At 39.7% G+C, this 16,624-nt stretch overlaps 1 protein-coding gene across 1 annotated transcript in view; it reads right to left on the minus strand.

Moving 5' to 3' along the window:
* The window catches only part of lpcat2 (lysophosphatidylcholine acyltransferase 2), a 77,267-nt gene that overhangs the window by 37,646 nt on the left and 22,997 nt on the right, over window positions 1–16,624 (minus strand). Inside the window, exons 6-8 of the mRNA XM_073069977.1 lie at window positions 16,160–16,218; window positions 14,461–14,495; window positions 3,012–3,066 (exon numbers count right to left, since the gene is read on the minus strand). Coding sequence (XP_072926078.1) covers window positions 3,012–3,066; window positions 14,461–14,495; window positions 16,160–16,218 — 149 coding nt within the window. The remainder of the gene's footprint in view (window positions 1–3,011; window positions 3,067–14,460; window positions 14,496–16,159; window positions 16,219–16,624) is intronic.

A 16,624-nucleotide genomic window follows, 5' to 3' on the forward strand; every position in this document is an offset into this window, starting at 1 on the left:
GGTGACGATGAATCTTGATGCCATCAGGTCTGGTTCATCCAGAGGGGGCTGGATGCTCCTCTTCTGTTCGAATCCTGTGAGGAATACGTTAAGTTCATCAGGAAGAGAAGCGCTACAGTTATTGATATTCCCAGCCTTTTCTTTGCGCCCAGTGATCTCATTTAGACCCTGCCATAGTCTACTGGCATCCCTCTGGTTAGCTGGGCTTCCAACTTGGCTCGATATTCCAAGGTCAGCGGCGGAGGCCTCACTTCCAGCAACTGTGGATAGCCACCTACGAGGTCGCTCCAGGGAAGCGTCTGGGGTATCTTGAGGTCTCCGACATCACTTCTGTGTGCTCGTTTGCTTCGGAGAGGTGCTGGTCGGAATGGGCCAGGTCTCCAGGCGCTCCAACACTGTAGCAGGCCGCGGGTCTCCAGGAACATGGTGGACCTCGGACCAGGCCTTGACGATCGGGTCCAGGTATGGTCTGGAGTTGAAGCAATTCTTGCACGTCGATGATCTCCAGCTGGGTCAGTAACTTCGCCAGGGTGTTGTTGATCTTGCTAGATGTAGCAAATTGGAGGTTTAGAAGGGTTTCTCGGGTATAGGATAGTGTAGAGAGCAGTTTGCTCTGCAGAGCACGCGCAGAGTCGCCAGTTACTGGTGCCATCTTAAACAAAAAAAAAATCTCCTCACTGACAATCAACAGAGGCGTACCTCAAGGATGTGTGCTTATCGCAATACACTCCTCCCTCCACACTAATGACTGTGCAACTAAACACAGCTTAAGTGTCATTTATACACTCACAGTTGATACCTCTGTTGTTAGTAAAATCTCTGATGATAATAATAAGATACATGTGTGTGATAGATCAGCTGGTTAAGAGCTGTCACAATGACAACCTTGCAAGGCCAAGCAATTGTTCAAAGTTCAAAGTAAATTTATTATCAAAGTACATGTATGTCACCATTTACAACCCCGAGGTTCATTTTCTTGCAGGCATAATCAGTAAGTCCATAATAGAATAATAACCATAATAGACCACACTAACTAGGGTGTTCAACTGGAGTGCAAAAGACAACAAACTGCAAATACAAAAATAAATAAATAATTATAAAAAATAAACAACAGATATTGAGAACATGAGATGAAGAGTTCTTGAAAGTGAATTCATAGGTTCTGGGAATACTTCAGTGATGGGGTGGGTGAAGTTATCCCCTTTGGATCAAGAGCTTGATGGTTGAGAGGTAATGACTGTTCTTGAACCTGTTGGTGTGAGTGCTGAGGCTCCTGTACCATTTTTTTCTAACGACAGCAGTGAGAAGACAGCATTTCTTGGGTGGTGGGGGTCTCTGGTGATAGATGCTGCTTTCCTGTGACAACGTTTTGTGTAGATGTGCTCAATGGTGGGGGTGGGCGTCAGGAAGAAGAGGTTGGCAGAACACGCATCAATCCTCATTTTCGGGCTAGCAGTGGAAAGGGTGAGCAGCTTCAAGTTTCTGGGTGTCAGCATCTCCGAGGGTCTGTCCTGGTCCCAGCATGTTGTTGGCATGCCAGTAGTTCTACTTCATTAGGACTTAGAGGAGATTTGGTATGTCACCAAAGACGGTTTCAATTTTTTGTAGATATACAGGGTAGAGCATTCTGACTAGCTGCATCACAGACTGGTTTAGAGTGTTGAATGTACAGAATTACAAGAGGTGGTAGACATAGCTGGTTCCATCACAGGCACAATCAAGGACATCTTCGAGAGGCAGGACCTCAAGAAAGTTGCATCCATCACTCAGGATCATCACCATCTGAGAGAAAGCCTCTTCTCAGTACTACCATCAAGGACGAAATATGGGAGCTTCAAGACCCACAGTCAATTATTTAGGAACAGCTTCTTCTCTGTTGTCATCAGAATTCTGAACATTCCATGAACAATACTTCATTATTTCTTTTAATGGCACTATTTATTATTTGATAATTTATATTAATTTAGCCTTTGCACTTTACTGTTGCTGCAAAACAACAAAATTCATGTCTATATAAAACGGTGATAACAAAACCTGATTTTGAATTTAATTCTGGAATCCCGTTTCATATCTGAGAGGATGTGAAACTTAAATTTTGCTTTATCTTAGGATGCAAGTACATGACCTGGAGTAAGCAGGAAATGGTATAATGATGCTGTAAGGCTTGGCTCAGCTTAATTCCTATCTCTCATCAAGTTGCAATGCAGGATCTCGCAGAAGCTAGATCTAAAATATCAGTAGATCTGTACCAGGATTTTATATAAAAAAGATAGTAAAATTCATCCTTTATTTTGTTATTTACCACGTTTTAGGTCAGCGTGAAGAATTATAGTCATGTGATCACTTTCATGTTACCATATAGTAACACTTCATTGAAATCCATTCTAATTGCTCAAAATAACCTAGTTTAAAACCAAACAGGAAAAAGAACCTTAAAATAACTACAATCAATTTGCATGACAGTCTAGATAATGCTTTTTTTTAACTCTTCTCTACTGATTTCTTTATTGATCTTTGACTTAGTTTGGCAGTAATGATATTGTTTCTTAATTTCTAGTTCAATTTTGGCATTATTTTATTTTTAAAACAACTGAATACACAGGGCTGGCAGTGTATTTGATCATTTATATTCCATTCTTCAGAGAACCAGCAGTTTCTGACCCCTTAAAATTGTCCACTTCTCTGCAAGCTGTGCACTTTTACATTTTTTTGAATATGGAAGTAGCAATCAGGGAATGTTGCAGCATAAAATTTTGACAAAATGTTCACCACTGCACTTGCAAAAGATCATTTTGTGTCATCAGCCACTCCTAAAATGAATAAATTACTTATGTAAGTCAGGGTATGCTCTCTTGCCAAGTTTTTTTTGCATCAGAATTATTAAACATCTTTCAAGCTCTTCAAACATCTTGATCAAATCTCCTTTCAACATTTTTTTCTCCTGAGAAGTTTTCACAATACAAATTTTATATTAAGGCAAGCTTGGTTTGCGCAGTAGTTTATAATCTTACCTCAACTTCCACCTTTGAGTAAGGTTGACATAATGTGAAAAACATAAGTCTGGTCCTGCAAAAGAACAAACGGCACAACTTGAAATACCAAACATTTCAGGTATGTCTTTCCTTGAGAAGAATTCTTCAAATACCCTTCTTTAAGATTTTCCTAAAAAATGGCAAAATCTGTTTTTTTGTATGTTGTATGAGAACATCAATATTACAGTCAAAACAAATCACTGGTTAAAAACAATACACTATCTGATGCATATTTGTTGTCATGTTCTTCTGAGGTACAGGACTGACAACCAAAAACCACCTCTGTCAATAAGGGAAACTGAATAAAGTTTCTGGAAAAGAACATGTGTTAATAAGAAAGAAACCTCTAACAAATCTCTGGTAACGAACACTTTGCATTACCAAATAGTTGCAAACTAGGAATCCATTTAGCATTTTTACTTCAACCTAAGAAACCAACAGTGGATCATTCAATTGGTTCTCTAATTAGCTTGACATGACTTTTTAAACTCTATTTAGAGGGCACAACTGTGTTCAGGGTATTTTTTAGCAACAGAACTAAATTTACCTATTCCTAATTCAAAAACTCTAGAAATCCTAAGTAATGGCAGAAAATAGTACAAATAGCGAATAATCAGCATTTCAGGAGAAAATAAGAATGAATACTTTTTCTTGATGACTTCCTACGAAATCCAGTTCTGATAAACTGGTCCTGAGTTCTGATGGAAAAGTCAGAAACCTGAAATGTTAATTTTTTGTTCTCATAATGTACAAAGTATTTTAGCATTTTGTAATTATACTTCATTAATATGAAACTGAAATTGTATCAAGTTGCTGGATGCACATAGGTCAAATTTTGGAGTTTCTACCTAAGGAATATGAAGCTTTCTAAAGAAAGTAAGTACACTTCAAATTGTTTTGATTTAAAGAGAAGTGCACCATTTTACATGAATGCTGACAATCACAGTATAATGATTTAGCACTTAAATGCTAAGGCTTTTAAAAAGAGCCATTTAATTAGTCCTACTTTATTGATCTTTTGCCTTAGCCCAGTAAAGCTCATCTGCAACTACTTATTCAATTGGCTTTTGAAAGATATTACTGAATCCGCTTCCAATACTTTTTGCAGGCAATGCATTTCAGATCATATAAATCTACTAAATAAAAATGTTTCCCCATATGCCCATTGACTGTTATATTAATTTATTTAAAGCTGTCCCTTCTAGCTTGAACCAAAATTATCTTTATTCAGTTCATCATATTCCATCAAGGCTTCCATCATCTCTCTCAAAACTATCTTTAATTTTCTCCAATCATTGGCAGAAAGCTGCAGATTCTGGGGTTTTTCCGTGATTACTGGAAAAACACACAGGAGTAATCATCCTCCATCCACTGTACTTTTTCATTACTCTACATAGGTGAAGTATTTTGTCCCTGATATAATTCTAAAAAATCTCTACATTCTCTACAAAATCTTGTCATTGCTTCTGGCAATCTTGTTTTTAACTGTGGCTTCAACTTTGCACATATGATGAAATTATTTAATCTATTATCCTAAATTAGTGACAGACAAAGACTAGCTAGAAACAACTGAATTCCTCACCAGGGAGCTAAATAAATTTGTTAGTGAGTCCTTTAATAGTTTGCATGTGACAAAGATAATTCTGTACTGGAAGTCTTAACTGACTCATTTTCCTATAAGCAGAGAGGAAAAAAAACAAGTATTTTTTATTTGTCATTATATACCACTGATAGTATAAAAATGTAGCAGCTGATTTGAATGCTACTTTGTGTTCCTTATTCTAGGGAATCTTCCCAAACATTTCAAAAAAAATCTTAAACTTGCTCCAAATAGGCAAAACAGGATGGACTTCAGGCAAATTAAATATTTTGGCAACTGAAGACTGCAGAAATATTTCATTTTATGGAATGGAAAATGTTTTCAATACCAGTATTTCAACACTGAAGTATAAATTAGGAGACTGTGGCAACACCATTTCCTTTATGTTGCTACTAGTTTACAAGAATTTATTTAGTCATTAATTTTACTATCCAATTTATTTTTGAAAAGCAATCAAATTATATTGTAATGTTTTATATGATTCATTCAAAGTAGCATGGTAATTTCAATAGCAATGCTATGTACCTATAGATTTCACTTTACATCACAATCTTGAAGTGGCAAGATGGCACCAACATGACTAACAGCGACGTCCTGCGGACAGTTCACAAAGCTACTTCTTCTTCATCTTTTAAATATATTTCTACTATTAATCTGTGTGCAATTTGACCCTATAATTTACATTTTGATAAGGTGTTTTTGGGCTCATCGGGCGCTTTTTCTGTCTCCGAGGGAATTTGACATAATTGAGAGAGAGGTTGAGAATGGAATGTGCCCAATGGCAGAGAGCAAATTTATGACTGGCTCCAATGCTCAACCAACTTAGGTAATGCTGGAGGAAGGGAAGCTCCTTTCATTGACGGTGGAGGAAGAGGAGCCCCATCTCCTCCCTCTGGTGCTCCTCCCCGCTTTTCTTTCTTCCATGGTCTTCTGTCTTCTCCAATCAGATTCCTCCTTCTCCAGCTCTGTATCTCTTTCACCAATCAACTTCCCAACTCTTTACTTCATCCCTTCCCCTCCTGGTTTCACCCATCACCTTTTGTTTTCCTTTCTCCTCCACCACCTTTAAAATCTACTCATCATTTTTTTCTCCAGTCCTGCCAAAGTGTTACAGCCCGAAATGTCAACTGTACTTTTTTCCATGGATGCTGCCTGGCCTGCTGAGTTCCTCCAGCATTTTGTGTGTGTTACCTGATATTTTGTGTGTCTAATATTTTGTACTCAAATCCCCTTGGTCTGGCTGCCCATTTCTGACCATTTAAGAGTTCTGCCAGTTGAGCTGCAACTAAGTAATTGCATACTGTTGAGTGTCAGGGGGGCGGGGGGAGAAACAGATCACCAGAAGGTGTCCTTGCGTTCAGTAAAGATTTTTTGCAGTTATCAACCAGTCTCCTCTAAGTCATAGTTACCACGCCCTTCTTCCTTAGTTGATAGAGCCCGTGACCACATTTTCTGCATCCCACTTTCCTCCAGCTAAAGAAAGCATTGCCCTCTTTCTCACATTCCAACTCATCAGCCTCAGTATTCTTAGGGTGATCCCTTGCAATTTTAGCCGCCTTGAACAAGATTCCACCAACAAATGGATCTTCCTCTCCTTTCCTCCTATAGTATTCCTTTGTGACCCATAGTCCATTCTTCCATTGTCAATATTCTTTCCCCTCTACAATTTCCCATGCAGCTACAGGAGATACAACAGCTGTTAATGTACATCATGCCTTCCTAGAAGCTATGAACCTAAACAGATGAAGCAGAGATTACACAGAGGTTTACTACAAAGGAACAGACCCTTTGGCTCACAATGATGTGCCTAATTACACTAGTATTCAAATGCCCAACTAAACTAATCCCTCCTGCCTACAGAATGTCACTATCCTTCCACTCCCTGTGCCCAAGAGCCTCTTAAATGCCTCTAACATGTTTCCCTCCAGCACAAGCCCAGACAGCACATTCGAGGAATTCCCCACTATGTGTAGTTGGCTCACCTCCTTTCGAACTTTTTCTATCCCCCCACCACCCTGCACCAACTTTAAGTGCACGCCTTCTGGGATATTCTTCATTTAAACTGGGGAAACCACAGATTAGGCAATCATATTATTCAGTCCAAATTGGTTTCTAGTTACATGTCATTTTAATTCTCCAGCCTACTCCTGCCTATCTCCATCCTATCACCTCATCTTCTGCCTCCATACTCCAGACCCTTTAGGACACAATATTGTAATCAACAATTTCAGAAGTGTTGCTTTTGCTTTATCAGAATTACTTGTTTTGCTGCAAAGTTATTGCTCAGTAATATTAACTCAGCTTTTTTTCTAACCACAGGCAATAGCTAACCTTCTGGACATTTCTAACATTTTGTCTGGTATCAGTTCTCTCTAACAGCTCCACCCTGTACGTCACAGCTTTTACACATCCTTTTATTTGTCTTCTCTCTACAACTTCTCCAAACTATATTTTACCAAAGCAATCCTAACCTCAGTCAGCACACACAAAATGCTGGGGGAACACAGCAGGCCAGGCAGCTTCTCCCTCTAGATGCTGCCTGACCTGCTGCATTCCAGAAGCATTTTGTGTGTGTTGTTTGAATTTCTAGTATCTGCAGATTTCCTTGTGTTTGCTAACCTCAGTCAGAAACATTTTCTTTTCTTTCTATCTATTCTTCCTCTATCACCTTAAACTAACTTATTTTTCTCTTAAAATACAAGATTCTAAAGATGCTGCATATCGAGAGCAACACACACAAAATGCTGAAGGAACTCAGCAGGATAAGCAACATCTGTGGAAATGATGCTTGACATTCGATGTTTGACATTTCGAGCCGATTCCTGATGAAGGGTCTTACCCTGAACCAGTGACTGTTTATTCATTTTGAGAGATGCTTATTTTTCTTTCCAACTGTTCTGATAAAGGAAATCTAATGCAAAAACGAAAAAAAATTAGAAGTATTCCATAGGTCAGACAGCTTCTATGGCAAGAGAAATAATGAAGCTTTCAAATCTGGAAACCTTTATTGAGACTGGGAAAGAGGGAAAAAGTTAGTTTTCAGTCTAAGGAGAAGATGGGTGGAAAAATGGCAGTATCGCTGATAGAATTAATCCAAATAGGGATGGTTACAAAAGTAGCTAGCTGCTTTGCCTGTGACTGTTTTTTTGAACTAAAAGCATCTGATTTGACTTTCAGATCACACCGATATTGCAACCTCTTCAAAAGAGCAACATTTATACTGCTGCTCGGACAACAAGCCGGAGGAACTCAGTAGGTTGGGCAGCATCTGTGGAAACAAGCAGTCAACGTTTCGGGCCAAGACTCTTCGTCAGGACTGAAGGGGGGGGGGTGCAGGGGCCCTATAAAGAAGGTGGAGGGAGGGTGGGAAGGAGAAGGCTGGTAGGTGCCAGGTGAAAAACCAGTAAGAAGAAAGATCAAGGGGTGGGGGAGGGGAAGCAGGGAGGGGATAGGCAGGATAGGTGAAGGAGGAATGTAAGGGGAAAGCACTATGGGTAGTAGAAGAAGGCAGAATCATGAGAGAGGTGACAAGCAGCTGGAGAAGGAGGCAGAGTGAAACTGGGATGGGGGAAGGGAGGGGTAGGGAATTAACATAAGTTAGAGAATTCAATATTCATGCCAAGGGGCTGGAGACTACCCAGACGGTATATGAGGTGTTGCTATTCCAACTGGAGTTTGGCCTCATCATGGCAGTAGAGGAGGCCATGTATGGACATATCCAACTGGGAATGTGAAGCAGAGTTGAAGTGGGTGGCAACCGGGAGATCCTGTCTGTTGTGGCGGATGGAGCAGAGGTGCTCAACGAAGTGGTCCCCCAATCTGCGTCAGGTCTCACCGATATAGAGAAGATGCAATAGATGACCATCACAGACTCACAAGTGAAGTGTTGCCTCACCTGGAAGGACTGTTTGGGGCCCTGAATGGTGGTAAGAGAGGAGATGTAGGGACAGTATAGCACTTACGCTTGCAGGGATAAGTGCCAGATGGGAGATCTGTGGGATGCAGATTGGGGGACCGCTTCATCGAGCACCTCCGCTCCATCCGCCACAACAGACAGGATCTCCCTGTTGCCACCCACTTCAACTCTGCTTCACATTCCCAGTCGGATATGTCCATACATGGCCTCCTCTACTGCCATGATGAGGCCAAACTCAGGTTAGAGGAGCAACTCCTCATGTACTGTCCAGGTAGTCTCCAGCCCCTTGGCATGAACATTGAATTTTCCAACTTTCGGTAATTCCCTCCCCCTCCCTTCCCCCAACCTAGTTTCACTCTGCCTCCTCCTCCAGCTGCCTATCACCTCTCTCATGATTCCGCCTTCTTCTACTACCCATAGTGCTTTCCCCTTACAGTCCTTCTTCACCTTTCCTGCCTATCCCCTCCCCCACCCCTTGATCTTTCCTCTTACTGGTTTTTCACCTAGCATCTACCAGCCTTCTCCTTCCCACCCTCCCCCCACCTTCTTTATAGGACCCCTGCCCCTCCCTCTTCAGTCTTGACGAAGGGTCTCGGCCTGAAACATTGATTGCTCGTTTCCACGGATGCTGCCCAACCTACTGAGTTCCTCCAGCTTGTTGTACGTGTTGCTTTGACCCCAGCATCTGCAGTGTACTAAGTGTTTATACTGCTGCTCCTTGTTGATTCTCTCAGATTGGATCACATTACATTTTAGACAATAGACAATAGACAATAGGTGCAGAAGTAGACCATTCGGCCCTTCGAGCCTGCACCGCCATTTTGAGATCATGGCTGATCAATTACTATCAATACCCGGTTCCTGCCTTGTCCCCATATCCCTTGATTCCCCTATCCATAAGATACCTATCTAGCTCCTTCTTGAAAGCATCCAGAGAATTGGCCTCCACTACCTTCCGAGGCAGTGCATTCCAGACCCTCACAACTCTCTGGGAGAAGAAGTTTTTCCTTAACTCTGTCCTAAATGACCTACCCCTTATTCTCAAACCATGCCCTCTGGTACTGGACTCTCCCAGCATCTGGAACATATTTCCTGCCTCTATCTTGTTCAATCCCTTAATAATCTTATATGTTTCAATCAGATCCCCTCTCAATCTCCTTTTCTGCATAATTCTGCATAAAATTGCATTTACCATATGTTACTATGGTAATTTAAATTCAGAGGCATATCTTACAATTACTAAATATTTAGGATAAATACCTCAATACCACCTCTGCATTTCACTTAGAGTGAGGTGGAATATTTATTAGTGCAATGCAAAAAAAGCTAAATATCCCTTTTTTTAAAAAAAGGCAAAAACCACAAATGAAAACCCTCGCCTTTAGTTTCAACAGGAAATAGTTTGAGCCTTCCGGTTGCATGGCACTTCCTTTGCTGTTAGGAAATCTTAAAACAGGGCACTGATACATGCTTTAAATCACTAGAATAAAGAATAGATATATAAAACCATTTTAGTTGCACTTTCTTCCTTGTTAATTAAATCTGTAATTTTACAAGTACACATTTCATGCTTTCTTAACCCAAAAATAAGGTCACGTCAAATGCAGCTCTGTAAAATACTAACTAGCAATGTGAACATTGTTATCTCCAAATCATGTTTTGCTACCTTTCAAAACTAGCTGTTTTGTACAGGCCAAAATCAGAAAGATTTTGAATGAGTAATACATATATTTATACACTATGATTGTGAACTTGAAGCCTCTACTCAAAAAACTAATTAGAAAGTTAGAATTAAACAGATATGCTGATCTTAAATAAGGTATATGCAAATGTAGGGTGCACTGTTATCACCCAATCTTCTATTGAGAGATTTTATGATAGAAATGTTCTGAAGAACAAATACATCTTAGGATGTTAAGATGTAGAATATGATAGTGGCATTCGGGGATAATTATTAATCTCAGTAAATCTATGACTCAAAACAAGAAACCAAATACTTGCTAAAAGAGAAAAGAGAACAGAACACAAACTACAATTAGTGAATGAGTCAACTCAAAAAACTTACAGGTATCACAAGAAGATAATTTCTAATCTGGATACATTAAGAAAAATAACCTGTTACTAGCCAGCAACTGCTGCCCAGTTGTAGCTGAGCTGATTGAATGCCTAATACTTGTCAGCTTTTTAGAAACATATTTCCTCTATTTTATTGGTATTATTTCATCATTATAGAAACACTTCGCCTTTAACCAAAAATCAACTTTTGCCTTCCTTTTTCTCCAAGAGTTGAAACAGTTTAACAACCCAATGATTTAACTTCAAGTATCTCATATTTCCTGTAATTTTCTCTCTCTTTCTAATTCCTGTCTTCCCCACACTCAATTTCATTCCACTTTGATGTCCATTGACTTCAGTTTTACCAGAGCCCCGAAATGCCACACTCAGTCAAATGCTGCTGATGTCAAAGGGTAGTCATTCTCATCGTCCCTGTGGTTGATTTTGGAACAAAATCGTGATGTGGTCTGGTGCTCAGTGGTCCTGGGAAAATCGAGCATTGGTAAATACTATCATTGCTACTTCATGCGAAGTAAATTATTAGTAAGTGCCGTAAGTGCTATTTGATAGCACTGTTGATGACAACTTCCTTTACTTTGCTATTGACTGAGAGTAAATGGATTTGGCATTTGTTCTACTTTTCTGTGAATGGACATTTTAAGTCAATGTTGAATAGGTGCATGTTTGTATCTGTACTGGAAGAGTTTGGCTAGAGGCACAGTTCATTCCGGAGCACAGATCTTCAGTAATACTTCTGGGATATTGTCTGGTTTTGTTTTCTGTGCTGTATCGAGTGCTCTCAGCCTTTTCTTGATATTATTAGAAGTGAAATGGATTGGCTAGACTCTTCTGGCAACTTCAATGGGAAGCAGAGTTGTATCATCTATTCTGCACCTTAAGCTGAACATGGTTGAAAATGCTTCTGCCTTACTTTCAGCATCTACATTCTGGCTATGGCCCTTTTTGAGGATGTTAAGACTCTAAGAAAATAAGATATGGGAGCAGAATCATTTCATCATGGCTGATCCATTTCCCAATCAGCCCTAATCTCCTGCCTTCTCCACGTAACCCTTTGTCCTTGAATAATCAGCAATCTATCAAATATATATTTATATCTCGAATAACTTGGGCTCCGCAGTTGCCTGAGGCAACAAATTCCACAGAGATTCCCCTCATTCTTCCGAATTCCACTGAGTACACACACAGAACCATCAGATGCTCCTCATGAAATAACCATTTTATTCCTAGAATCAATCCCGTGAACCTCAGTTGAACCCTCTCCAATGTCAGCACATCGTTTCTTAGATAAGGATCCCAAAACTGCTCACAATACTCAAAGTGAGGCCTTATTAGTGCCTTATAAAGCCTCAATATTACATCTGTTCTTTTATATTCTAGTCCTCTTGAAATGAATGCTAACATCATGGTTACCGTCCTCACCACTGACTTAACCTGCAAATTAACTTTCAGTGAATCCTGTATGAGGTCTCCTAAGTCCTTTAGTACCTCAGATTTCTGAATTTTCTCTCAATTTAGAAAATAGTCCATACTTTTATTTCTTGTACCAAAGTACAAGACCATACACCATACAAGACCAAAGTACAAGACCATACATATTGACCATATACTGTATTTCATCTGCCACTCCTTTGCCCATTCTCCTAATCTGCTCAAGTCCTTCTGCAATCTCACTGCTTCAGCATTACCTGCCCCTCCACCTATCTTCATATCGTTGGCAAACGTGACCACAAAGCCATCAATTCCGTCATCCAAATCACTGACATAATGTTAAAAGCAGTCCCAACACTTACCCCTGTGAAACACCACTAGTCACCGGCAGCTGAATAGAAAAGACTCCCTTTATTCCCACTCTTTACTTCCTGCCAATCAATCAATGGTCTATCCATGCTGGTATCTTTCCTGTAATACCATGGGATCTTAACTTGTTAAGCAGCCTCGTGGAAAGGCCTTCTGAAAATCCACGTACAGATTTTTGTTCTTGGAGCATTGTCCTGGAACTTGTTTAAATGTTTAGATGCAATGACTGTAGCACTTTAACCTCATCTGCTTGATGGTGACTCTTAGCTCTCTTTGGTGCATGATGTTTAGCACATGTATAGTCCTAGTTTCAGTAGGCTGCTATCTCTGTTTTTTTTAGATTACTTGATGCTGCTCCTTGCATGATGTCATACTAAAGGACCAGTATAATTGAGTGTTTGATGTTCAGCATGGTCTCTATGGGTAATAGGGCTTTTCCATACTGTATCACTCCATGACTCTGACTCAAGAAACCAAACCTGTAGCCCATCAGATCCATGCCAGCCATCAAATACACATTTACACTTTCCCACATTCCCATCAACACACCTACAAACAACAATCAATTTCCTATGTCATTGGAAAGTGGAACACACAAAAGAAACCCACCGTTACGGAGAATGTAGAAACTTCACACAGATAGTACCAGAGGAATCTGGGTTTCTGAAGCTCCAATGGAGGTTGTCCTCCATTTGAAGATAGCATTATGTCCATGTTGTGCAGTAAATATTTGCAGCATTATCAAGTAATGAATGATCCATCATAGATAAGGAAGTTTTTGCAGCATGTTGATTCACTCACCTCTTGCAGCAGACTTTTCAGGACTCAACCAGCACTGGCTGCAGTGATATTACCAAGCCACTCAATGATGGACACTGGAGCCCCCACTACTCACTGTGTACATTCTGTGCCCGCACTAATCCATACTTGGTTCTAAGTGTTATTCAGCATAGGAAAGTATTGATTCATCACCTGTACAAGATAATCAAGAGGTTTCCTTGTCTATGTTTAACATGATGCCATAAGATTTCATAGAGTCTTCAGTGGACCTATAAGCTACTTTCTTGCACCTGTACACAAATCTGACATCATCGCAGGCGAGTCTGCCCTGTTGTTGGTACTTAGGAATTCTGACGGAGGAGGCTGGTACATCTTATGTAAGGGGTGATTCTGCAAGTATGATTCAGGTAGGCTGTTTCTTCTCTAGTCAGTGTGATAGTGCACCCAAACTTTATACCAGTCCACATGTTCATGAGGATCACTTCCCAAAGACATCTAGATTGAGAATAACTTTGTGTCTTACTCAAGTACCTAGCTTGATTACAGGTGGTGCATACTACTTTTCTTCTTCTCTGTCTGAACACATCAGTAACGTACAAATAGGTGGCTTGCCAGGCTTCAGCAAGCATTCAATGACATGGGTTAGGTATGGTTTGGAATCACAAGTAGTCTACACCCCTTTGGTGAAGGACATTAATGTACCAGAGAGTGAGTTGCTTTCATGGTCATCCTTGCTCAGATTAGTTAGTGTTCCTTTGAGTTCCAAATTCCTGATTATTAAACTCAGTCTGAGTTCCAGAGCTGCCATGGTGGAATTTGAACTTTGAATTCCAGACCCCAGGATTACTGATTACTGGTCTGATAACTTAACCACTATGTCCTGTATATATTGTATTTTAGGAATTTGTTCAATATTCAAAGCCACGTATGCCCACCATTATCAATAAATGGTGATTTCATAATAATTGTTGAAAAATTAAAATTAATAAAGGGACTCTGTAAGAATAGGGTTAGAGGGTTGAACAATCCAGTCCTGAGCACAGAGGCCTCATGTTGTAAAGCACATATGTTCTATAAAATCACTTTTTAAGTTGGGTACAATCAACAATCCAAATCACTGTGCAAAACTGTGCTTCATATAGCTCATTTCTGTCTTGTTTTTAATAGAAAATTAATTTCTGAATAAACCTGAGGTTGGTTTATCAGCCATTATCCAGTTTTTTTAATACTGCTATATTAATTTATACAAAAAAACTTACGCACTGTGTCCTTGCCAAGTCCAAGTAACTGTATCCTGCAGAAAAATATTTTGCATAATTTATTTTGAAATCTCAGATTAAGCATTTCTAAATAGCAAGTTAATTGCACATATTTTAATCTTTGTATTAAGGTTTTTGTAGAAAAAAGTTCAAATTCAAGTTTATTGTCATTCAACTGTACACATGTATACCACCACACTAAACAATGTTCCTCCAGAGCAAGGTGCACAACACGGTACATATAACATACATGCACATAATATTACCACAAATAAATTAACACATAATAAGGTGCGTTTACAATGCAAGTTAAAAAGAATACTGTATAGTGCTACTGGCGCTTCATACGTGATGAGACCTGGGTGGTAGCAGGGAGTTCAGTAGTCTCATGACCTAGGAGTATGAAACTACTTCCCACTCTAATAGTCCTTATCTTAAAGCTACAGTACCTCCTGCTTGATGGTTGGGGGTCAAAGAGATTGTCGGTCAGACAGGAGGTATAACTGATTATGCAAAGTTCCTGATAAATATCTCTGATGGGTGGAAGAGACAACCCGATGTTCCTCTCAGCTGACCTCACTATCCTTTGTCGGGTCTTGTGGACAGACGCCTTGCAATTCTCATACCAGACGGTGATGCAGCTGATCAGGACATTCTCAGTGGTGATCCTGCAAAAATTGGTTAGAATGCAGAGCAGGGAGACTTGCTCGCCTCAATTTTTTCATTAAGTGGAGGTAAGCTTCTTTCTCCTGAACAGATATGTTCAAGATGTAACTGATGGAAAATTTAATAAATACAAAAAATATAAATTAGTCTTCATTGCCAATGCCATTTTTGTCTAAAATTGTCTTTATTTTTTTCATAATGAGAGAATTTTAGCATTAAACTGAACTGCCGTACTCACCTGTGAAGGTTTCTTGTGTTGACTGCCCCATGTGACACAGTTAGCAATGCATTGCCCAACATGGCTTGCCAAACATGAACATTATACAATAACCGAAACCCTTTGAGGAAGAACTGAGCTCATAAACAATCAATGCCCTGGATTCCCCAGTAGAACCAGGGTGGAGTTGGTCTTTCAATTAACACAAAGGTGACTTCAAATATTTATTTAAAATTAGCTCCATTGTTCAAGGCATAAGCCATTTGCAGGTCCAAAAAGGGGAGGGTTGCTTTGTACATGACCCCAGTTGTAGATTGACATCATACACAGTATCAAAGATTCACACAGCCTAGAAACAAGCCCTTCAGCCACCACAATAAACCCATGTTTTTCTCTCCAATTCCCATCAGCTCCCCTCAGATTCTACCTTTCACCAAAAGACCAGAGATATTTAACTATCAACTGTAGTGTCCTTAGCACATGGGAGGAAAGTGGAAAGCCCATAATAGGTTTCACTGTTTAAGTTATTGCATGCTTGTGAAAGGCAGAAATAACTGCAAACATTCAATCATTTTCACAGTTGGAAAAGCCAGGATAGGTGATATGACTTACTGAGCAGGCATTACCGTTCTGTGGAGAGGGTTATTTACAAATGGAGTGGATTTGTACTGTTACAGACCTAGCAAATCTCTTTGAAGCTAGTTATCCAATGAAGTATGCATTTGGGGAAATTGCTTTCAAGAATGACAAAATAAAGCTCAAATATTTTTTTCCTCACATTATGACAAAATATATCCATACGCATTAACAACTCACCAGTCTATTTGGGTATCGAATAAGTACTGGCTGAACAGGAACTCCGGGAATAAAAGCCCCTGCAAACATACCAGAAACAGTTAGAATTCTAAAACTCAGTCAGACATTCACATTGACTTAAAATTGGAGGATGTCAAACATGGTGACTGTTCACTTATTTTATACAGATTGAACACTGTAGTAAGATTTAAAGCTAAGGATGCAGAAATTCACTTAAGGAAAAAATTAGGAGGACAAAGGTGGCCGTGGGATATCAATAACAAATAAGATTAAAGAGGATCTTAAAGTATTCTTTAAGTATATTAAGAGCAATAGTGTAGCTGGAGAGAGAGTAGGCCCCATTAAGGACCAATGTGTTAACCTTTGTGAAAAGCCACAGGAAACGAGCAGGATCTTAAATAGATTCTTCTGCTCTGTACTTTACTATAGTGAGCCACACAGAACTTAATGAGTTTTGGGAAGGGA

This window comes from Hemitrygon akajei, chromosome 17, assembly GCF_048418815.1.
Source record: "Hemitrygon akajei chromosome 17, sHemAka1.3, whole genome shotgun sequence".
NCBI classification, from domain to species: domain Eukaryota; kingdom Metazoa; phylum Chordata; class Chondrichthyes; order Myliobatiformes; family Dasyatidae; genus Hemitrygon; species Hemitrygon akajei.